This window comes from Passer domesticus, chromosome 1 (assembly GCF_036417665.1).
Source record: "Passer domesticus isolate bPasDom1 chromosome 1, bPasDom1.hap1, whole genome shotgun sequence".
In the NCBI taxonomy this organism is placed as follows: domain Eukaryota; kingdom Metazoa; phylum Chordata; class Aves; order Passeriformes; family Passeridae; genus Passer; species Passer domesticus.
In genome coordinates this window covers 14,559,326-14,582,875 of record NC_087474.1, presented here as the reverse complement: position 1 = coordinate 14,582,875, position 23,550 = coordinate 14,559,326, and the positions used below count along the sequence as shown (strand labels likewise).

Here is a 23,550-nt window from a genome sequence, read left to right as displayed (position 1 = left end):
TCACGTTTTCCTTAAGTCAGCCACAGGGAAAGTCTGATCCCTGAATATCCTGATCACTACAGTCAGTATAAATACTAAGAGGGCTCCCTCACACAGCTCTCCTCCAAGCACTAGAGCAAGTGGGTTATTCCCAATGAATTTTTTGCAGCAATTAACATCAGGACTGAAGTGCTCCATGCTGTACACAACTACTGTGCACCATCCAGGCAGTCCATAAGGAATGTTGGCATGTGAGAAGGAGATTTTGCCAGAAATACTTACCATCTGTTACTAGAGTATAAAATCCATCAGCAATCACCTTCACCCTACTTCCCAACAAGTGGGATGGTGCCTGTAGTGTACCTGGGCCATGGTAGGGGGTGCTGGCCCAAATGCAGCTGCAGCCCCATGCTGTGTTTGAGGATGAAGGAAGAATGACCACGTCTCAAGGCACTGAGCTGGATTTATTCATTTGACCATATCAGTATCAAACTAGAAATCATCTGTTTAAGATCACGTGTTAGAGAGGAGCAGTATTAAATAACAGACATGAAAAAGAGACTGTGCTTCAGAAAAGATTCAGTGTACAACATACACAGTATGCCATTTAACACAAATGCTTATAAAGAGTCATCCTAAGCATCAGAAAGAGTTTTATAAAAGTTTACGTTCTCATCCCATGGGATGTACAGAACTATGCAGTTTACATAGTTTTACTATCATCCAAAACATCATGTTTCAAATGTATGAGGCACAGCAAGAACAATATAATTCCATTTCCATAGGAACATAAACACTGCTTGTCACTAATGACACACTTTCCAAACCGTAGCACTCACAGCAATTATACATGTGTACAATTTTAAAGTATTAAAAAGCAAGAATTTGGAGCCTGCCCACTGTTACCAATAGGGAATAACATTTGATCTACTCTTGAAAACTATCATAGATACCCTTGCAGTAGTTGTAACATAGGAAGGAGTTGAAGTCACTGTCATACTTTGCCAGGGCCAACTTGCTGTGCAAATCCCAAAACTAACTGATACTGCCAATGAAAAATTCCCTTGACCCACAGAGAAGGGGACAGCCTCCTTCTTAGCTCCCACTGCCCAGGGAAGATGCAAAGTTAAAACACACCTGCAAACAAGTGATAATCCACAGACATTCTCAATTTTCATGAAGAATGGCTAGAGGCTGACTAAATCTTAAAGACCAAGAATGACCAAGTCTTAAAGACAGAAAAAGACTGAACCAGTCTTCAACTGGTTAAATTAAGGACTTCTTTTTTCTTTTTTTTTTTTTTTTGGGATGGGGGATTGCAGGAAGGTTTCTTCTAAGGACAGCTCAGAGAGACTGAATCTTACAGCCCACATGCTAAATTATATTATATTTTTTCCTGACATTATTTGCAAGCATATATTATAAGTTTTACAAAAGTGCAAGGCCCAGCACAGGAAGATATCCTGGATTAAGACATTCCCAGCAGCAGTGTTCTCTATGCCATCTTCTTGTTGGTCAACCAGCAGACACAAAAACATCACTGCTTGGGATCAGCTTATCAGAGCCCCTAAGGGTTTAGCTTAATCATCTGTGCAATTAAACACTATTCACATTTGACAGCCTATAATGGCAATAGTTTTATGTACAAATTGGAAAATCAAGTCTTAAAATCAAGTTTTAAGAGGTAGAGGTCCATTTCTGACTCGTCAACATAAAATGTTACTAAGTCAGTCATATTCCAAGGCTGGTGGTCCCCTAACAATATTGAAGTAACCAGCTAGAGCTCCAAGGTCTATGTAGAGTGATCTTTGTCTCTTTAGCAGGTCTGACTCTTCCATGCTCCCATTACACAATGAGGAATCTGAAAAGAAAATAGAGAAACCATGTAATTTCTGCAAAAATAGCTGTACCAGTTAGTTTTCGTATTTGTCAGTATTACTGGAATATTTTGCCTATTATTTGATATTATTAATCTGTGGTTTAGAATTTTTTTCGGTACAACATAAGTCAAACCTCAAATAAAAAAAAACCCAACAAACCAACCACAGCCCTAGGACAAAGAAGCAGTTTGCAACTGCAAGTGTGTTCAATTACTTTAAAAAAAGTCTCCATCAGCTGGGACAGTTAGGCAGAGCTTTTTCATCCTCTGAGCTATAGGAGACTGGTGCAAGAAAAAAACCTGCTAACTTTCTGCCATCTGAGAATTCTGCTTTCTCATAGGGAAATTTTCATCTAAACACAGCACATCATCTTTGTCTGGGTGTGACAATAGAACAAATACAGGACCATCTGTTTCAGATTTTTTATTCCTTTTAAATCAAGGTCTGAAAAGACAGATCGGGTTTGCAATGGCAGAATTCCCCTGAATACTTGTATAATGAGTGTCTTGGAAACTCAAGCACCTACAATAAAGTCCAAGTTTATTGGTCCAATATTCTCTTTATTTTTCAAAAGAATTGATTCAGATGGTCTAAGCTGGTCAAAGATTTTGCACCCCCAAGGCAAAATCCAGAAGGTACAAAGTCATTCTAAATCCAAAAACTGTGACTGATTTTTCCAGTGAATTTGTTGCAACAATTATGCATTATAGTGCCCAAAACTTAGCACAGATATCTTTTGAAATATTTATCCAAATTAGATAAACCACTTGTCTGGGAAGGGCCTTTCAATGCCTTTTGTCAGAACCATTCTAATGTATTTGGTAAGTAGAAGAAAAGCATTTTGAAGCCTGTTGGCAGTTTGTTGGCACTAAATGTCGCTTGGGCTTGAAAGGGCAGTTTCCTACCTAGATCATGTATTATCTTTCATTAAGTACTTACTAATGCACAAGGACAACAGCATTCTATCCCACAGTCATTTCTGGTTTTAAAACAAAGGGCTTTTACTCAGCAACGTCAGTTATGGTTTTGTGTGTGTGTTTTTCCTTAAAAAGGCAAGAAGTGTTGGATTTGCGGGTGGTTGTTGGACTTTGCCATTATTTACAAACCAAGAGTGTCTATAAAACATCTCAAGAACAGTGTCAAATTGAGTCCATTTGGGACAGTAATCTATAATTCATTAAGTGCCCTGAATGATTGCCATGGCTTTTTCAAGAGCCAGTCCTTCAGGAGCAGAGAAGTCAGGCTAGGTTCCTCCCCACTGAAGTCAATGGGCGTTCTACAGATCACTCCATGACCTCGGGGTCTGATCTCATCTGATTGGGATTTTCACCGCTCACTTTCCAGATGTGCTGTGAGTTTTGTTGGTTCCTTACCACTCATTCAAATCAAGATCTGACACCAAGTAAAGTCTACGAAGTCCAAGGCAGGTGATCCCATTACCTGTGATGTTTTCTGGCAGCTGCAGATCCTTCCTGGCGAGCAGTCTTTTCCTTTCAAACAGCGCCGAGTCCAGACTCTGGCACCGCGGCTGCTCCTCGGGGGGTGGGTGTAAGGCCTCGTGTTTCAGCAGGTCTGCTGCAGACAGCCTGTGATTAGGATTCCTGTCCAGGGCTGCTTCTAGTAACTCTCTCATGGAAGTGCTGCAGTCCTCAGCAATATCCTCTAAGGGGGGAGCTTGTTTGTGTATCTGTCAGAATGAAAAAAGACCATGGAAACAGTTATTCCAAAAACAGTGAAAGAGGAAGTCATGGATAACCACATGAGTGGTCTGGGAATTCCCCAGCTAGGACTCATCACCTTCCTAAGTAAGGCTGATCAACTAGAACAGAACATGCAATTACACAATATTCACTTTTTTAAAATCAGATTTTATAATAAATTTAAAAACTCAAAGAAACTTCAAGTAAGCTAAACTTCAGTGCAATGCAAATTCACCAGATTTCTATACCACACTGGAGGAGTCAGAGAATCAAATCTGCCAGTCTCCAGTTTTTATCTGCAACTTCTAAGGAAAACAGACAAGTAGAAGACAGATGGGGTTGTTTCAATCAAGTCTCACACTGATCTAACCCTGTCCTTCCAGCAAACCCAAGGCCTGTAAATTGAAACACAAATCACAGAGACAACTCCAGCTCAGTCTCTGTCTTCCCCTAAGAGATCAAAACCCACTCTTCCCTCCCTCCCTCCCACCCCTGAAGCAAAAAGGATGATGTCATCTCTCTGACAAAGATTTTGATAGTTTTTGTATGACTGGAGCTTTCCCAACAAGAGTACAGGAAAGCCTCCGACTGATACTGAGCTGGCTCTGCTAAGGACACTCACAATATAGAGGTAGGAGGGATATGCAGAACGAGGGTATCTGTTCACCCAGGGTGGGATGCCCGTTTGCATATGAATAATAGTAGCTCCCATGCTGTAGATGTCTGCTTTTGTTGTGTGGCCTCTGCAAAGGATAACTTCAGGGCTCATGTAAATCTGTGAAAAAGAGTTAAAAAAAAAAAAAAGAAGATTACTCAACAGGGAAAAACAACAACCAAAGATGACTTAATGGCATTTTGTGATCCTGGAAACCCCGCTCTGAAGGGATGCATAGCAGTGTATCTGCAAGCACCATTTGGGAATTCAGATTGTTCTTCTCTGCATATGAGTACAGCCAAAGAGACAGTACCTGGACAAACCCATATTCCAGGCTTGCCCTCCTCAGACAGGCTGTAGGTCAGTGGCTATGGGCCTTAGCTGAGCTGTGAGAGGCTGAGGTTCAAGCCATGGCTTTGCCTGGTTCAGATCCCTGTTACACAGAATACTACACAACCCTTCTGAGCAGAACTGACAGATATACCTTCCTCTCTTCTTTGCTCTTCTTACCCCCTCCTTCTTATCCACTAACCTGCACAATAGAGCATTATCCTGAGAAATGGGATGATGAGGAACAAGCCAGGTCTAGGCAATGCATAAATTAAAAGTTAGGTGCCCTTTCCACCAGATGACCCCCAGAGCAGCTATGAAGACAAGAATCCCTCTTCTAACCTTTTTCCAAACCAAAAACTCTAATTTTTCTTGTTGGAAACCGAAATAGTTTCCATCCAAACATTTCACTGAAACATTTGATTTTGCCAAGAGTCTAAAGAAGGATCTTGGAAGCTCCTGCCAGCAACAGGCAGCTCAGAGTGCAGCTGGAGCAGAACTAGACAGGCAGGATGCAGGAGGCACACCCTGCACAGCTCAACCACTGCCACTGGCCTGGGGAGCAGGTTTCAACACCACATGGGCACAGCCCACAGCACACTGGGTTAGCAAGCTACCATATTTGCTTCTGGTTCCTACTTTTCCCTCACCCAATTTCCCTCTAAAGGATTCAAACAAACTTTAATTAGTTCAAGTCATCCTGACACAAAGAATCACATTAAAAGACATTAAATGACACAAGGGCAGGAAGTTAAGTCATCACCACATGGTTTGACTGCTTATTACCACAGATTGAGAATGTCTGTAGGACTCACCAAATTCCAAGGAAAACTTTCCAGTAAATTACATTCCCTATCTGCAAATAGAACTTGTGATTGGAAGTGTGCACAAAGCCTCAGCAGGTGTCTGCAGCTGCTACTGACTTATCCATTGCTTTCCTCAGGGCTAAGAGAGAATCAGTACATCTGCACCCTCCACCTTTAAGTCTCACAAGGAGAAAAGAACAAAAAGTCTAATTTTGCAAAAATAAGTCTTTGGCAAATACAGTGCAACTTCAGTGAAATCTACATAAGCAAGTAGCAGCTGCCTTCAAAAAATAATGCTGGTCCAAGAACCTGTCTGCAGCTAAGGTGAGAAAATAGTCAAGATGCACCTTGACTGCACCATGACAGAAGTAAAAAATGAGCTCCAAAGCTCTGATTTCAGACTGGCCTAAGAGTCTGTTGTCACCAAAGCAGACAGCTCAAGCCATGGATAGCTTCCCTCTCTCATTCCTTCTGACTGGTGGGCTGGCACTTGCCTGCCAGTCAGACCAGTCACAGCCCAGCAAAAAAACAGTCCTTTCTTCATGCTGCACTAGTTTTAGTTTAGCATTCCTGAAAATGAATCATACCTTCCACACTCAAACTTTAGCAGACAACTTTTTACCCTCAAATGGTTGTAACTGAAGCTTACATATTTTAACAAAGTGACAGAAGCATAACAGAAAGTGTAGCAACTGCCTAGAAAAAGTATTTCCTGCAGAGCAGTTTCATAACAACCACAGTTTAATGTTCTGCATGACTTGTACACAAAAGCAGTAACACCAGTTCTTTTTCACACTACACCATCTAAATAAAATTTAACTATCTTTCAATCCTGTTGCCCAGAATTGTAACTACTCATTTTTTATCAACACAAAGAAGATTCACTACATTCAAACTTCCTGTGCTATAGAAGTGAACAGAAATCCTAACTCGCAGCTAACATGCACAGGACAAAGGTTACTCCACCTGCCACTTCCCACAAGGACACGAGTCCCTGCCAATACCAGATGCAAGAGAAACCAGCCAGCTCACCGTCACAATGCAGTGACAGAGCTCCAACCAGGGGTTGCACAATTACATTCAGGAACAGCAGGACAACTGCACCACTGCTTAAGGCTGCATAATACAGGGTGCAAAACTCAAGAGGACTTTGGAGAGTTAAGATCTTACTTTGGAAAAAAAAATCATCAAGAAAGCCAGACTACAGAAGGTCTTTGTGGGTGACAGGATTAGGTACCGTGGAAAGGAAGATGCCTAGAATGAAGACTGTGAGCAGAAAAACCTATAGAAGCAGAAAAACCTACATTAGCTGTAAGTCTTTCACTGGTATCTCAAAATCTCCTTTCCCAGTGCTGTCTGTCCAACCTAATTTCTGGCTGCAATGCTGCAGCAGGATTGCTGCTCACCTGAGACAGCAAACACCAAACATGGCCATATTTCAGGGTTGGGGGATTATCAGCTTTATGAGAACAGGACTGCAGATGTTAAAGCGTGTGGAATTTTCCTCCTATTAAATGAAGAACTAAGTGTTTGTCACTTGGCAAACACTGAAGTGTTTTCACTTTTCACTTGTTCTTACTAACACAACCTTAGACCGTCCTTCAAGACCCAGAAGTAGATCCTGTCTAGTCTGCTCCACAATCATGGAAATGTCCTGTTTACACACATCTCCATCACTGGGAAATACCCTACCAACTCATAGCCACCACTGTTCTTATTAACAGCACACAAAACCCCCTTGAACAAGCAAAAAGCCCCAAACCAAAGTAAAAACCCCACAAAGCTCATGCATGAAGTGCCAGAAAGCATGCTGCTTCCAGTTCAACAAGCATTTTAAGCTGTTAACTGCCCTGACCAGAAAGACAGTGAAAACAAATATTCAAGTGCTTTCTCAATCATCTTGGAAAAAAAATAAACAAGCCTGACCTTCTGTGAAATCTTGATTTATCCTCCCCTTCTAAAAAGTGAAATGTTTTTTGACAGTTACACAGGGATTTCCTCTTTACACATGTGGAAGACTATTAAAAGGGTAAGTGCCAACATCTCAGCTAAAGCATTTCCTGTAAACAATCTCCTCCAGCAACAGAGAGCACAAATGCCACATCTGCAGCAGCTACCCAAGCTAATTGTTGGTGCTTGGTTGTTTGCTAAAACTCCAGCCCTGGAAGCACCTCGGCAGGAATGCAGCCCAAGTGGTGTGCAGAATCTCAAAGTCGCTGAGACCATTTAAAAGGACCCCTCCTCCATCACTGTAATGTCTAAGCAATTTTACCAGATAATCATGAACCTTGCCATGCACAACCTCTGAGGAACCAAAGGGTTACATGTAGATGGGGAACAGAGCTTAGAAGGGCTAAGAGATGAAACCCAGACATCTGTAATTTCTGTGGTTTTGAAGGAGGAATCCAAGTACAGTGTTGAACAGGTCACCCCAGTCCATAGTGAGTATCTCAGAGGAAATCTTTGCTAGAGCAAAGAACAAATTCCTGTTTGAAGTGTCTCTGATCAGCAGCTGAAACACTGCAAACAACCCTCCTCAGAGTACTGTTTGACTTCAGTGAACAATTGCTAACAAATGAGACTGCAGAGAAAGTGACCCGGCTTTCAAAGCATTCCATTCAGCAAGTTGAAAACAAAAATATAATTGAGACTCTATTAATGTTTGTTAAGTTTTTTATAGGTTTCATACTATTTTACCCATGCTTTTAACCCTCCAACTTCAAATTTGAGCCCAAACACCACAACCATAGGACTAATGCAATATGAGGGCTTTTGTCCCTTCAGCTTCTTACCTCTGTTCCTCTAAGATCTTTGGGATAGTAAATGTCTTCAGTCATTTGAACACTTAGGCCAAAATCCACCAAAACAGCCTTAGTTGACATAAAGACAATGTTGCTTGCTAAAAGAAAACCAAAAATTACATAATTTAAGTGTCTGGCATGTTTGGTATTTATTTTACAATATTCCTGTTTCATTCAGATGCCTTCCTGAAAGGGGAGAGAGATTAGCACAACTACTCTCTACAGTCCATATCCCTCTAGCCAAAATAGGTCTGGTAATGATTTGGTTCAATTTTAAATTGTATCTTAAAAAACAAACTGGTCTGATTTATGTCGAAGAACCAATGTTTTGTCATTTTCTTAGCTTAAAATTTAAAAAAAGACAAGGAGATTAAATAGCTGAGGGTAGAGGAGGAAGGTAGAAGACTGCTAGACACCACAGCACAGCGCTCTGAAGATGTTCAAGGGTCTCCAAGGTGGGGATCTCATGCTGTGCAGCTCTGGCTAAAAACAGCACAACTGTTGCTCGCCAAGAAGTTTTTCTAGAGTCACAATTTAAGTGAAGGCAGAAACAGAGAGTACCCAGGGCCCCTCCACAGCAGCCACACCAGTCACCTGCACTGGTCCATGAGGGCAGCTCAGCATGACAACACAGGACAGACAGTGGCTGTAAAATTAATAGAAGACTGAGCATTTCAAACTCCCTCAAAACTGCAGCAGTATCTAGGAGCTTAATTTACTTTCCTTCGTAAAATTCTGCCTAAGGCACAACTTTGTACTCAGAGGCTTTGTTTGCAGCTGTATTTCTGATCAAATATTTAAGAATGTAGTGCTCAGTGTGAGCCTTTAGAAATTCTTGTTCGCTGTTTCAGAAGATGGGGTAAAATGAAGTCTCCAACTTACACAACAGAAACACATTTCCCTTACAGGAAACTGTGGGCCATTTTCTGTCTTGGCAGTGCCTACCATGACCACCCAGTGGGAGGGCACACTTGATTTCAGCAGTACTGATTCCTGGAGCAATGCTTCACACAGCTGCCTCCTTACCAGCACTACAAACCATGTAAATCTGTCATTTTAGGGATAACTTAAAGGATATGGATTTGAAACACCCCATCATCCAAAGGGCCACACTGCCACAGTGCAGCAGGACCTGTTTCCTGCCTGGGACCATACCCAGCCCCAGCTGCAGCTGATTTTGGACTGAAGCTCCCCTGACCAAACAGCCTGATGGTTTAACTGCTTTCCAACCGAGGAGGCAGTACTGAACACCTCCCAGGAACTGGAATGTCTTCCTCCCCTTCCTTGTTCAGGGCATTTTTTTACTCTCAATAAAATTCTCATCTTCTGTATCAGCAGAACAGACTCAAATGCAACTCAAAAGAGTGAGGAAAAAAAATCAGAGGTTTTGGGGAAGAGTCTTTTCTGTTGATTCCACCTGGGGAGGGAAAACACACACTGCTCCTTGCATGGAGGCTGCCTTGCCAGGCAGTGGGCATGGCTCCAGTCCAGGCCTGGAGTACCCAGCTCACCCCAGCACCAAACAGGCAGGAGCATGGTCAGGGCTCACCCCAGGCCCCTCTGGGCAACCACATCTGCCCCAGGCAATCTCTGCCTCAACATCTGCCCTGCATCCACCAACACAGGGAAAGGCTGGAAAAAGCAAAACACACTCATATCCACCACATTCACAATGGGCTGGCTCTCCTATTCACTACCTAGATGTAGTAGACTTTGGGCTGGTTTGGTTTTTAGACCATTTAATTAATGTCTTTGTTGTTGCCAATTAAAGTAAACCCATAGGAAAGACTCTCACTATAAATGAGAAAGAAAAATTAATGGAAAAAATAAGCAGTTTTGTAGCTGTCATAACCTCAAAGGCTTAAATCTAAAGTACTGACACATACTAAACTTAAAAAAAAAAACAAAAACAAAACAAAAATGCAAAATTGAGATTAAAATTTAGCAATTCCTAATAGTTTATTTCTGTGAACTATTGCAATGCTTCAGTCTGAATATTTCTACTTTAAACCCTCAAGTTTAGCTAAATAAACTCAGATGCATCTATCTGCAGGCCAAGGTGGTACTGCGAGAAACAGCATTGAATACTAATTTAAATGCAACACATTAAAATTGAATTTTAAAGCATTTCAGTACTAGTGTATTTAATTTGGACTTAACATCAATGTTTGCTAATTTATAGATATTAATATCCAGAGTTTTTAAAAGCAAACATGTATTAAACTTATTAAAAGAAAAAAAAAGCATAAATTATGTATTTACTTCCTAAGTGTCTCAAACTGAGAAACAGTGGTGTAGAAATGTGAAACCTAAAAGGTGCAAGTTGAAGGTGAGCATGGAAACATTCAGGATGAATTTATATTCTGGCTGAACACAGACTGATATCTTCACTCTTTAGGTTTTTATTTAAATTGAGTCGCTCTTGAATGGCATAGGATTTGACTTTCTAATTACCCTCTCTGCTGGAGTGAAATGATAAATAGTGTAAGTAACTATTACCTCCAGAACCTGACCTTGCTATTTGTTAAGCATTATCCATCCCTCCCACTCAGAGATGTAAGGCTGTGTGCCCCAGCTCAGTCCCAGGGACTCCTCCACGAGGGCCCCAGCCCAGCCAGGAGCAGAAAGCACCCCAAGGAATCACACAGACGTACGTTTGATGTCATGGTGGATAATCCTCTTTGAGTGGAGAAAGTCAAGTCCTTTCAGAATATGCTTTGTCACCCAAATTATTTCAAACTCTCTCATAGGCCCACAGCTCTCCAGCTTTTCCATGACAGATCCTCCCTCTCCAGCTTCCATGAAGAGATGGATCGTCTCATCCCACAAAATAGCGCCGTATAATTCAGCAATGTTTTCATGACGGAAACATGCCTGTATTTCAACATCTGATGGTTTGAACTGCTCCACTGGGACCTAGGACATTGAAACAAAACCACAGTTATCCATAACAAAAACAAGTTAGCCACGTGCACACTAATTATCCTATAGCTTAACAGAAAAGAAGGAAGTAGAGCACTTGTTAAAATACTGAGCTTTACTTTGCTCCTGTAACTTTTCTTCCTTTGCAGCTGAGAGACATCCTGTTAAAAGTTGAGAGACATTTTGGAATCATGCCCAAATAAAAAGTGCAATCTTCCAGAAAAAGCAATGTAGCAAGTTATTCCCGTCAAAATCCAGTGATTACGCAAAAGCTTTATGCAAACTTCCTGGTGAAGGAGATAAAATTCCCACTGCTTTTTCCATTAGCTTTGTGCACTCATCTGCACTACCAGAACTACACACCCACCTGACAGGTGGATCAGTGCTTGCAGTGCTCAGGCCCATTACTGACCTCAATTCAGTCCTTATCAGCCCTGGTTTATGGCTTACAAGAAATGAAAGCAGCTTTGAAGGGAGCGCCAGCAGCACGATATTTCTTTAAAAAGTACTGATGGCAGATTGCTGAGACAATAAAAGCAGTGTTTGCTTACATACAGAAAAGCTACTACTGCTCTGTTAGTTTTCTTCCCTTGGACTCGTGTCTGTGAACCAAATAAGAGGGTTGTTTATTTAAATGAGAAATACTGTTTGTATTTTCAGAAATATTAGGATACTTTAATTCTGCAGTGGGTTATGCAGGAGCAGCTAACAATCTGTCCCCACGTGGACACACAAGCTGCAGGGGAAGGACAAACAGCTGCCTGCCCAACTCTTTGACACACAGAATTAATACAGGTACTTATTCATGATGGGATTTATGGGGATATAGACCAATGTCCCAACTGAACTTTTAGTGGCCCTGCTCAATACAAAATTGTATGTTAAAAGGTACAGCTGGAAGAAAATGTTGGCTTGCACAAAAGTTGGGCAGCACTCAGCAGCTCTTTTGAGGCGTCTCACAATCTTAACACAGTCAGTGCCTAAAACACAGTAAGAGTTGCACATACTGAGTTCTCAGGGACTTTAATGGCACTGGAGGAAGAAAACTGAAGTCTGAGCATCTCAGTTAAAGGACAAGAGCTTAAATCTTCTGCAGCAGAAGGATTTTACTACCCCCTCCAGTAGGGACAGGATCTCACTCTGATATTTTACCCTGGGAAAAAAACCCTGCTGTTTCAGCAGGACAAGTAGAAAATCCACTCTGCACAACAGGCCATGTGCCAGTTCTACACACTTCTAGATACTTTCAAAATGCTGAAACAATTGCAGCTTTAGAGTGAAAAAATTTAAACAAGCTAACAGAAGTGTACATTTTCCCCACCTTGTTTAGGCCAACAAAATCAAGATGATCATCAGCCAACAGTGGAATTTGATGCAGATATCTTTGAAAATAGACTGTACGTAGTTATACAATATTTGTTCAGAGATAAAACTACTGAACTAACATACCAATTTGCATGCCATTCGTTTCTTGGTTTCTCTGTCTTGGGCTAAGTACACTTTCCCAAAAGCTCCCCGAGGAATAAAATCAGAACCAATATTCCTGTAAGTCAACTTCCATGGAAACAGGAGCACATCCGAGTCAATCTGATAGCGCCCATTCTTGGGTGTGATCTGTGGAGTTAAATAAATAACAAAAAATCACAGTGAAGTTAAAACCACTAAAATCTAATTAGTTTTACACATATAGTGGGAAAACCCCCATATCACTAATGTGTATGATGCACAAGATCTGCTTAGCAGTCTTTATTTAGTAACACCAAATGGGAACAGCATGTGAGGTGTGGCATTCATTCACAGCCTAGGCATCCACGTTTCTCTCCAGTGACTAACTTATGAAGTGTAAGTTGCAATTAATTGTCTTGAAACAACAACAACAGCAGCTGGGTTAATGAAATTACCCACCTCTTGTTATTAGATTTACCTGCACATGTTTGTCCTTCCTGTAATCTGTTAACTTGTTATGCCACATACCTGTTACTCATAGGTTATCTTATACAATGTGAGCAAGAGTTTCAGCATTTCCTAATATCACATGTACTGCAAGGAGTTTAATTTCCCATCTTGTATTGGAGTTTCTGCTGCTTAGTAAAAGGTCAAAGAAGCCTGCCTTGATTTTACCAGCCACTTTCCTCTAGTTTTATACCATAGTTTAAAAAAGAAGAGAGGGAGTAACATTGCCTCCTCAAGGTGGGTAATGCTGGGAGCTTTGCTTCTTCTGTATCACCAACTAGGCAAGGAGGGGATTCAGGGCACTTAAGTCAGTATCTTGCTCTAAATCTTTTCCCCAAACAGTTCCCTCCCTCTGCACGTGACAGAGAGAGACCAAACGCCCAGCTACAGCCATGTGAGTATTGCTTGGTCCCCGATGTTGCTTCTTCAGTCTCTCAGCTACAAAATTAATAATATTTCCTATGAATATGCTTCTAATTATTTCAGTATCTAGAATATCATTAATCTCCTTACTGCTACTTTATCAAGATTCTTGAAGAGATGTTTAATCACATGAAGGATACTTCTCATTTCATGTCTGTCACAGGGCCTCAAATACTCAGCTCTTCAGCTACTCTTTTTAAGATTACAGCATATCAGGAAGATTTATTTGGTTTAGATTTCTTTTTAAGATGTAACATGTAATCTTTCAGTCTTAATCTACCTTCATGCTTTTCAATTAGGAAAGCACCTTCTTGACTGCCAAAATTGTCATTTGTGATTTGTGCTACATGAAACAAATTAATTCTAAGTTCCTAAATCTGGAACTTTGGCCAAGGGTGCATGGGGGCTGTCCTTCAATAAAAAGTATTCTGCTTAGGATAGAGAGAACAAGCCTTCCCTCTACTTCTTAGAGTCAGGGTAAAGCAATCTGTACATGTCTAACAATCTGTACATCTTGCTTGCCTACTTCTGCACTTCAAAGGGTTGAGACTAATCCACAGGAGTTACACCTTATCCTGGAAAGGAAGAGACGCTGAGCAGAGTTGATTTGGAGAGCAAGACACCGACAACCACCACACTACTCATGTTTTCTGGAGGCTTTTAGGACTAGCTCCTAGCCTGACCCTGTGAACATTTGTCTGTGGCTGCAATGCATCTTTCAGTTCAGTTTTAACTAAAAGAAATCCAGCTTGTGCACTTCAAGACCCTTTGTGATGCAAGCCACTGTGCAGCCAGTGAAGGTCACCAGGCAGTCAGAAATCCCCCTGACCCCAACCAAAATGCTGTAGCAGTGCCCCTGTGAAATGCATGCACAGGTAATACCCTGCCTCCAACCCTCAGTTGCATAATGGGATCACGTGCACCTAATTGTACTGGGTTCATACCAATTGTATGCATCTGTAGAAACAATGTGCAAGCAAAACAACCACGAGTATGTAGAACAGTGTCTACCCTAAGCATAGGAAACATTTAATATTACTAAGTGTCATTTCAATGTTACCGAGTTGAAAAGTGGTTGTTTTGCAAAACTGCAGTGCTCCCTCCGAATCAGAATAAAGCAATACCCTGTGGTATTTCACACCTGAGTAACCAGTAAGCCTCAAGCAACCAGTTCACATATAAAATATATTATATGCAGCATATTTAAGATTATAGATGTAGAGCATCTTAAAAAAATACAGCAGCAACACTGCTTATTCTATGCATGAATACAATTCCATTGCAACACTGATTGTTTCCAGAGCAACTGATCTTAAATGAAAGTTTAATGACACTAATATCCAGAGATGCTTGTAGAACACAAACAATTTTAGGGAAAAAAAAACCAACATCTCAAAACAACACATCTATATACTTGAATTTAGCAGTGTGAGATATTACATAATATTGTAACTCTTAAAATCACACCTGATAGTATGTGCTTTTTCTCCTTACATTACTACTACTGACATTTTGTGCAGGTAGAGCAAATTTAGGAACTATATTGTTAGATCCTAGATCTTTATTTCTGGGAGTTTGCACAATGAATGTTTTACTGCATGAACACAAGGCACTAGAAGACTCTTACTGTCTCCCAGACCTGTAAACAATCCTAGTTCATAGAATCATAGATAGGCTTTGGTTGGAAGGGGTCTTAAAGGTCATCTAGTTGTAACTCCCCTACTGAGGGAAGAGATGTCACTCACTAGGTCAGGTTGCTCAGGGCCCCTTCCAGCCTTGCCTTGAACACTTCCAGGGATGGGGTATCCACAGTTTCTCTGAACAGTCTGTTCCAGGGCCTTACCATCCTCAGAGTAAAGAAATCTCTACAATTTTAGTTAAAAATCATTCCTCCTTGTCCTATCACTACACACCCTTCTAAAAAGTCACTCTCTCTCTTTTTTATGTAAGTTGTGCATTTTATAAGCCCCATTTAAGTACTGAAAGGACAAAAAGAGTTATAGATTTTGCTTTTTAAATGCTTGTCTCAAGTTTGTATTCAACAGTGGGAAATGTTTTCTAACCCCCAGGGATACTAGGAGACAACAGAGTGGATCCTTCTGAACAACAGACCTTTCTCCATTAGCTGCCTGAGTCTGCAGGGGCTAGACTTGATAGGCTCAGAGACCCCTTCCAGCCCCAGGGTTGCACAGGAAATCACAGCTTGTTACTTCTGGAACTAAGCTTTATTTAGAATCATTAAAAACTTCTAATTCCTATGGTCTATGAAATGCCAAGTAAAAGGAAAACAGCTGTACATACCATATTCAGGAGGATTCCAGATTCCTGTTGTCTGCATCCTTTAAATTGTTTTGCAGTGTTAGACACCTGATTGGCAAAAGCAAGCAGGTCTTCCACAGTCCCATATTTGACAGAGGACATCAAAGAGACCTCCCCTTCACAAAACAGTAATGATTCTGCACGTTCATCATTTTGATTTGCCTCTTCACACATGGTAATTAAGCTGTCTTCATAGACTGCGATGTCTTCGCCTGGATAATGGTTTTCCATGATGGCTATCACCTCAGACATATTCAGATCAGCTAGCAACAAGTCAATCTCTTCTTTGCTATCACTACCCGTGCTCATATACTCCATTACTGTCCACTTTGCAAAATCACTCCTGGAAAAAAAAAAAGAAACAAACTTGAAAACATTTTTCAACTAAATTTATTTTAGCAAAGTAAGAAAGAAAAGGAGTTATCAGAAGTGATGAGCAGCTCATCATTATACAGATTTAGCATTAATAACTTGTATTATGACAAAAATCATAATTAGGAACCTGGGTGAAGACAAAATGGAGAAGTATTTGCTAATGAAATTTATTTAGAAGTTACTAGCTAACCTCCCCTGTCACTCACTCTCAGAATTTTTTATGCTAAAGCTTTCCTAAGAGGAACAGGTACATACACCACTATAATAAATATGCAAAAATGAAGGAGCACCCTCAATACAAACAAAGGAATACATTGTTTGGAAAAGAATGACAAAGAGAGATATTAACATTCTCAGTTAGTTTATGTCTAAGTTTGTATTGACAATTTATGTGATGTATCCAGAAAGAAGGAAAGGTCACAAAGCAAGGTCATTCCACTAGTAACAGGCATCTGTTAGCATCATTGTACAAAGCACAAGTGTCATCACCTGAGATACAAAATCCATATTTCTTTTTGCAATCAACTGGTCAGAACTAGACTTGAACTGAAATTTTCACCCTTACTTTCAGAAGAAAGTCAGAAACTGAGCTATCATAAAAGCAATGAGCTTTTGAAGTGGTTTCCAACAGTTTGTTCTGTTCCCACTAATCCTAACAATAACTTTTTAAGTTACTATTGCAACTAGTTTGCTGGAATGGATTTACAAGCTGGGTTCAACTTCCCAAAAAGTCTCTTTCTATTCCAGAGCATTACATATTCAACTTAAAAACGTATGCATTGTCAGTCATTAAAATACTGACACAAATACTTTCCAACACATAAATGTCTAGAGCACTTACCTTGTATTTAACCTGATTACATCACTCAAAACCATTTAAAAACGTCTCAATAGAATCCCTGAAGTCATCACGTTTTTCTGAGCACGTATTTACCACTGATGATAATTTCACAGTGTTCTGTGGCAGTCTATTAAAAAAAGCAAAACAAATAAAGCCATTGCATACCAGCTCAAGCAGAAGGACTGGTTTGTACTCATATAGATCATTTGCTTCATGGAAAGAAGAGCTAGTAATCACCAGGCTGAGACAACAGGGGATTTTTCTGCAGAAAAAAATGACAACTCAATAAAGAATCAAGCTACTGTATCATCCAGATTTCCAAGTAGTAGTGAAAAAATAGTTTTTCCATGGTTAGGTCTCGAGTTTTATTCTCTTTGTCTCATGCTTGCTTAAGCAAAAAGTAGGACCTCCTTTTCCTTTAGCAGAACTGACTACAGCATGCCCTCTTTAGAGAGCTCTCACTTCCCTTTTTCATAATCCACTGCACCATCTATTTTGGGCAAAAGATAACAACTAGGCAAAAAGAAGCTTTAAAAAAAAAAAGAGAGAAAACGAAAAGCAGCAAACAAAACCTTATCTCAAGGACAGGCAGCAGACTCGGTCCCCTGAGGCCATGGAGCAATGTGCTTACCCAGGTACAGTTTCTGGTTATGATCACTATCTTTCTTACCCTCACCACAAGGACGTAGAAGCTTTGTGGCACATATTTCTCATTGGTTAGAGTATTTACGTCAGCTCCAATGTGAAGAAAACCAAGTAAAATGATGTGTCTGAGTTGGCAAAGAAGTCAGACCACGTGCTGAAAATTCAAAAGGCAGGATCGGACAGCAGATTCAGCATCAGAAAAGGGAAATGGAGTGCCTGTTCCTTTTCAACTCAGACCTAAACCCTGGGAGTGATGGTGGCAGAGCAGTGCTCTGCCAGCCCCCATTCCCCAGGATGGGCACAGTGACTTTCACCAGCACTCTACACCAGTGCACCCATCCCTAACCAACCCACACCCCCAGCATCAGGGCAGCCAGGTTGGAAACTTTGTGGTCACTAGCACTGCTTGATCGGGGAGGCCCCAGGCTTTGTACCCTGGGTGCTCAGAGAGATCACAAAAAGGAAAAAAGGCTGTGGGTGTTTTCTAGCCCCTATCACCTCAACTTGCTCCATGACCAAGCTATAGGCTGTTAACAAAGCCTGAATGCAGTTAATTTTTAATATAAATCAGATTTCTATTTTTCCCCAGAGCAGGACTTATATTAATTGGTTTGTTGGTTTTTGGGGTCCTTTTTTTGGTCTGGGTTTTTGGAGGGTTTTTTTTGGTGCTGAATTAGTGGGGTTCAAAAGAAAAGAAACAGTGCTGTTACAAAAGGAACCAAGAGACTCGTGTGTAAAGTTACAAACTAGTCCTGAGGGACTTTCTGAAGAAAAACATGAGCCTCTAGATGCTCTGGTCTTTTGTGGATAAAGACAAATGTGTGCCACAGTTAAACTTATTTACTCTCTGAGAGCATTTTCATGCACAAAGCATCTGTACAGATTAGACCAAATGTAGCTTTCTGGAAGTGCCAGCTCTGCTTCATTCCTCAAAATGTTCCCAAACTGGAGCACAATACTAATAATACTCTTGGCAGTTTCACAACTACCCAAAAAGTTCTGAATAACACGAAGAAGTGACCATAACCTGCATATTCTCAGTTCTTTTAGTGCTTGACAAAAGCTGCAAACCCTCCACCTTTACAATTGCCTGAAAGGAAGAGGTAGTGAGGTAGGAGCTGGTCTCTTATCTCAAATAACAAATGATGGAACAAGGGGGAATGGCTTCAAGTTGTGCCAGGAGAGGTTGGATATTAGGAAAAATTTCTTCACTGAAAGAGTTGTCAAACACTGGAACAGGCTGCCCAGGAAAGTGGTGGAATTACCACCCCAGGGGGGATTTAGAAGACATACACATAAATGCGACTCAGTTTAGTGGTGGGCTTGATAGTGCTGGGTTGCACTTGATAATTTTACAGATCTTTTCCAACCTAAATGGTTTTATTCTTCCCTATATCTAGCAAATTCTAATCACTAAATGTTTACACAATAAAAGCAGTGTCTAGACTATAAAAGTGGATTTTTAAAATTATGCAGCAATTTAGTACTACCCTTACAGACAAAAAAAAAGTTCCATTTTCTAATGGGGAATTCACTCCTCCTATTTATCCCTAAAATCCTGTACTAGTATCAGTGATGGGCACTCATGTGGTATTCTAAATCATCCTATATAATCTCGATTCATGAAGAAATGATAACACTAACTATGCTTTACTTAGGTTCTCAGCTAAAAAACTGAGTTCACCTGCAGTGGAAAAATTAAACTGCATGCAAACACTTAAGTCAGTTGCTAAAGCACAAGACTCTTTCTCCAGTTTTGCCAATATTTCAACATCATCACATGAGTAATTTGTAAGTCAAAGGTTTATTTCTCTATTCTCTGCGTAGCTTTTCAACCCTTTTGCCCAAGAACTGTGCTGCCAGAGACCACTCTTATATCCATCATATTAAATAAGAGTAACTAGATACCAGACTTCTGAGCCCCTGTGAGACTTTTTGTATGTCAGGGGTCAACGATGGAAAAAATTGAACAAAATCTACAATAAAAATAAAATTAAAAAACCAAGACCACACAGACAAATAACCTGAGCACCCCTTGCCCCCCCAAAAAAGCTAGCCACAAACTGCATAGACTGGCTGAACACAATCCTACACCCATAATAAAGATCTCTTTTGCTGCTTTTAGAGAATAATTTTCTGGTCTAAGTGACAAGTGACTGCTCACTAGAAATGCAAAAAAGTCCGTATTTACTTTTAAGAAAACTTTTCGGCAGAACTTGAAAAACACAATCCCTCTGGAAAAGAAAAAAAAAAAAAAAAAAGAAAGAAAAAAAAGAACCACTTCTACCGTAAAGGAACAAGAAACAGCAACAATTTCAACAACATTTGTCATATTCACTTGGAATACGAAAACCCGCGACTCTCCCAGCGCTGGCAGCAGCAGAGCCCAGCCCCAGCCCCTCCTGCCCTGCAGCCCCGGGGCCGGCGCAGGTGCCGCAGCCCCGGCTGCTCCCGCGGAGGCCGAGGGCAGCCGGGAGCCCGAGCCGCCTCCGTCCCGCTCCGCTCCGCTCCGCGCCCTGCCCCGCCGGCCCGGCCCCGCTCACCCGCGGGGCTCCGGGATCGGCTCCGGGATCGGCTCCGGGACCGCCGCCCGTCCGCCGCCGCCGCTCGCCGGGTGCCGCGGGGCCGCGGGCGGGGAAGGGCGCAGGTAGCACCGCCCGCCCCGCGCCGAGGGCGGGGGAGCGGGGCGGCCCCGGCGCCGCTTTCTATTTCGGTTTCCCGGCAGGAGCAGGCGCCGCGCTGTGCCAGCCCGGCCCCAAGCCCGGCCAGAGAGCGCCTCCTGCTCCGGCCGCGGCACGGCGCGGCGCGGCGGCAGTGGCTCGTCCCGCGGTGGCATCGGGAAACCCCTTTCCTACCGCCTCGTGTTCCCGTGCGCACCTAGAGGGCGTCCACCAGCGTCCTACCAGCCTAAACATGATCTGAATCAAACTTCAGCTGACACGCGGGTGGAATTTAGGACAACAACGTGAAGAATTTGTTAGTGGCGGTAGTATTAAAATACTCCGGGACGCACTAATGTGAGTTGGGTAATTGCTAAAATTGGGTACGACTACTTTTTATTTCTTATCCATAAGGAAGTAATTCTTGCAAAACTGTGCTGCCCAATAGCTCCCCTTCGGTCAGTTCGTTTTTAAGGAGACAAGTAGCACAAAAAACAGCTAACACAGTTAACAAAACCAGCTGCCACAGCACTAGGAGCTGATGAGTTGAATCTGTCTCAAGGTGTCAAGAGACCAAGATTTGGTTCATTATCTGCAGTGTAATGACTATTTGCTTACTGAAGTCAATGGCAAAACCATCGTTATAAAGTTTCAGGACAAACATTCACCTTAGGCTCCAGTGTTTATTAGTAGCTCATACAACTCCTTTTCTCTTTATATTATCAAGATACCCTGACTCCCCTGTTTAAATGGTTTATGTTTGCTGCCTCTTCTGACACATTCACAATTGTCCAAAGTATGTCACAAATGATATTCTGAAATGTGCAAGGGTTTAGACTCAATATAGATTTTTTTTTTTTCCTTAGCATCATAACTATGTATATGGAACTCTGCTAGCAAGGTTAACCTTTGCTCATACACAGTTTCTTTTCCAGATTATACAGATGTTAAACACATTGGCAAGCCTCCATAAGGAAAGAGGTGTCTTCTTTGTTGAGTTTGACTTTGTTCAATTGCACCACCCAGTGCATTTGCTAAAAAAAATAATAATAATAAAAAAAAAAAACCACAAAAAAACCCCCCAAACAAAACAAATAAACAAACAAAAAAACCCACCAAAAAAAACCTGTGGGGAAAAAAAGGCAAGAAAACTGAAGATGATTATAGAAAGAAAAAAAGAGAGGAAGGACTGAAGAATAAATTAGGCTATAGGAGAGGCCAGACCAAGGAGAGGGTGGAGTTGGCAGCACCTTGAAAGTGGGAGGTTGAGGAGGCTGAGTAACACATCCTTAACGTGCAGCAGCTCTCACGCCAGGGTACTTTGGGTATCCTCTTTCAGAAACTTGCTTGTGCTATTAGTTTTTCCAAACCCACAATTAATTTTAATGAAACCCTTTTCTATTTTTAGACTAGCTTCAAAGAGGGAAAGAGGAGGAGGTCCTCTCTCCACATCAATAAATTTAGGCAGGACAAGTCTTAGGATTCCAGAGGAAACCTGCCATGGAGAGATGGAGGAAACACAAGTTTGTACTCCATGGTATGCACAAGCCATGGAGTACATTTTAAAAGCAATCTACTCTCTGTCTTAATTATCATCCTAGAATACAAAACCAAAATAATTAGGTCATAGCAATTACTTACAGACCCTGAGTTACTGGGAGGCTGCCACAAATATATACAGCACTGCACTGAAGACCTACTAACACACAAAGTGCCCTAACATACGCTACAGATGTGCCCACAAGTTTTACATTAATGTTTTTAAAAACCAAAGAAAATTATGTTTTCTTCAGTACGTGCCTGGGAAACCATGCTGCAGACCAATGATTGCTTGCTGGGTGCCCTGCAGCTCCCTGCCCCAACCACCTCATTTCTGATCCCACATGCTGCCCTCACTGCAGTATCTGTGCCTTCACAGCCCTGGCCCAGGACCAGCCAAACAGAATCACAAAATCAGCTAAAAGAAAAGAAAAGAAAAGACCTCTGAGATCATCAAGTCCAACCTATAACCAAGCACTACCATGTTGACTAGACCGAGTGCCATGTCCAGATTTTCCTTAAATACCTCCAGGGACGGCAACTCCACCATCTCCCTGGGCAGCCCATTACAATGTCTAATACTTGCTTCTGTGAATAAATTCTTCCTAATGTCCTAAAACTACTCTGCTCCATCTTAAGACTACGTCCTCTGTCCTGTCACTGGTTACCTGAGGGAAGAGGCTGACCCTCACCTGGCTACAGCCTCCTTTTCTTCAAGCTAAACAACCCAGTCCCCTCACCCATTCCTCAAATGGCTCATTCTGCAGAAGCTTTCTCAGCTCTGTTGCCCTTCTCTGGACTCACTCCAGCACCTCAATGTCCTTCCTGAACTGAGGGGCCCAGAAATGGACACACTCAAGCTGTGGCCTCACCAGTGCCAAGTACACTTCCCTAGCCCCACTGGACAACATTGCTGATACAGGCCAAAGGTTTCACTTCCCTTTTTTAAGTCAGTCTGCCAAAACCTACACTAGACCCCCATCACCTTGGCCATCTGACCACCCTGGCTGGCAGGGCTCACGCAGGGTTTGCTGGCCAGCCCTGCCCTGGGCTGCTGGGTGCTGCCTCACAAGGGCAGGCAGCTGCTCACACCCACGCCTCAAGCCTGGCCCGGGAAGCTCACAAAATCACAGAATGTGCTCAGTTGAAAAGGACCCACAAGGATCACTGAAGTCCAGCTCCTGGCCCTCTGCACAGGACAACACCAAGTGTCACACCATGAGCCTGAAAGTGTTGTCCAAAAGCTTTTTGAACTCTCAGGCTTCCTGCTGGGACCACTTCCTTGGAGAGCCTGTTCCAGTGCCCAACCACCCTCTGGGTGAAGAAACTTTTCCTAATATTCAGCCCAAACCTCCCCTGAAACTTCAGGCCATTTCCTCGGGTTCTGTCACCGGACACCACAGAGGTCATGCCCACCCCTCCCCTTCTCATGAGGGAGCTGTTGACTTCTATGAGATCTCCCCTCCATCTCCTCCAGGCTGACCAGTCCAAGTGACCTCAACTGCTCCTTTTAACTCCTCCCCTCAAGGCCCTTCATCATCTTCGTTGCCCTCCTTCGGATGCTCACTAAAAGCTTTATATCCTTCTTACATTGTGGTGCCCAAAACCGCACACAGGACTCAAGGTGAGGCCGCCCCAGGGCAGAGCAGAGCGGGACAATCCCCTCCCTTGCCCGGCTGGCCATGCTGTGCCTGATGCCCCCCAGGACAGGGTTGGCCCTCC

General features: G+C 42.1%; 1 protein-coding gene across 5 annotated transcripts; it reads right to left on the bottom strand.

The window, feature by feature from the left end:
* Positions 1-424: 424 nt before the first annotated feature.
* MAP3K8 (mitogen-activated protein kinase kinase kinase 8) lies at positions 425-23,524 on the bottom strand. Of its 5 annotated transcripts, none has more exons than XM_064403970.1 (9): positions 23,396-23,524; positions 16,985-17,111; positions 15,751-16,111; positions 12,523-12,687; positions 10,806-11,067; positions 8,143-8,249; positions 4,182-4,334; positions 3,300-3,546; positions 425-1,840 (listed from the first exon to the last, which is right to left on the bottom strand). In XM_064403970.1, exons 2-9 carry the CDS (start codon positions 17,017-17,019, stop codon positions 1,707-1,709), a joined length of 1,464 nt encoding a protein of 487 aa, XP_064260040.1. In that variant the 5' UTR covers positions 17,020-17,111; positions 23,396-23,524; the 3' UTR covers positions 425-1,706. The 5 variants fall into 5 exon arrangements, with proteins under 5 accessions (XP_064260040.1, XP_064260079.1, XP_064259914.1 ...); XM_064404009.1 differs by lacking the exon at positions 23,396-23,524 and adding an exon at positions 20,507-20,525; XM_064403844.1 differs by lacking the exon at positions 23,396-23,524 and adding an exon at positions 20,173-20,242.
* Positions 23,525-23,550: the final 26 nt, after the last annotated feature.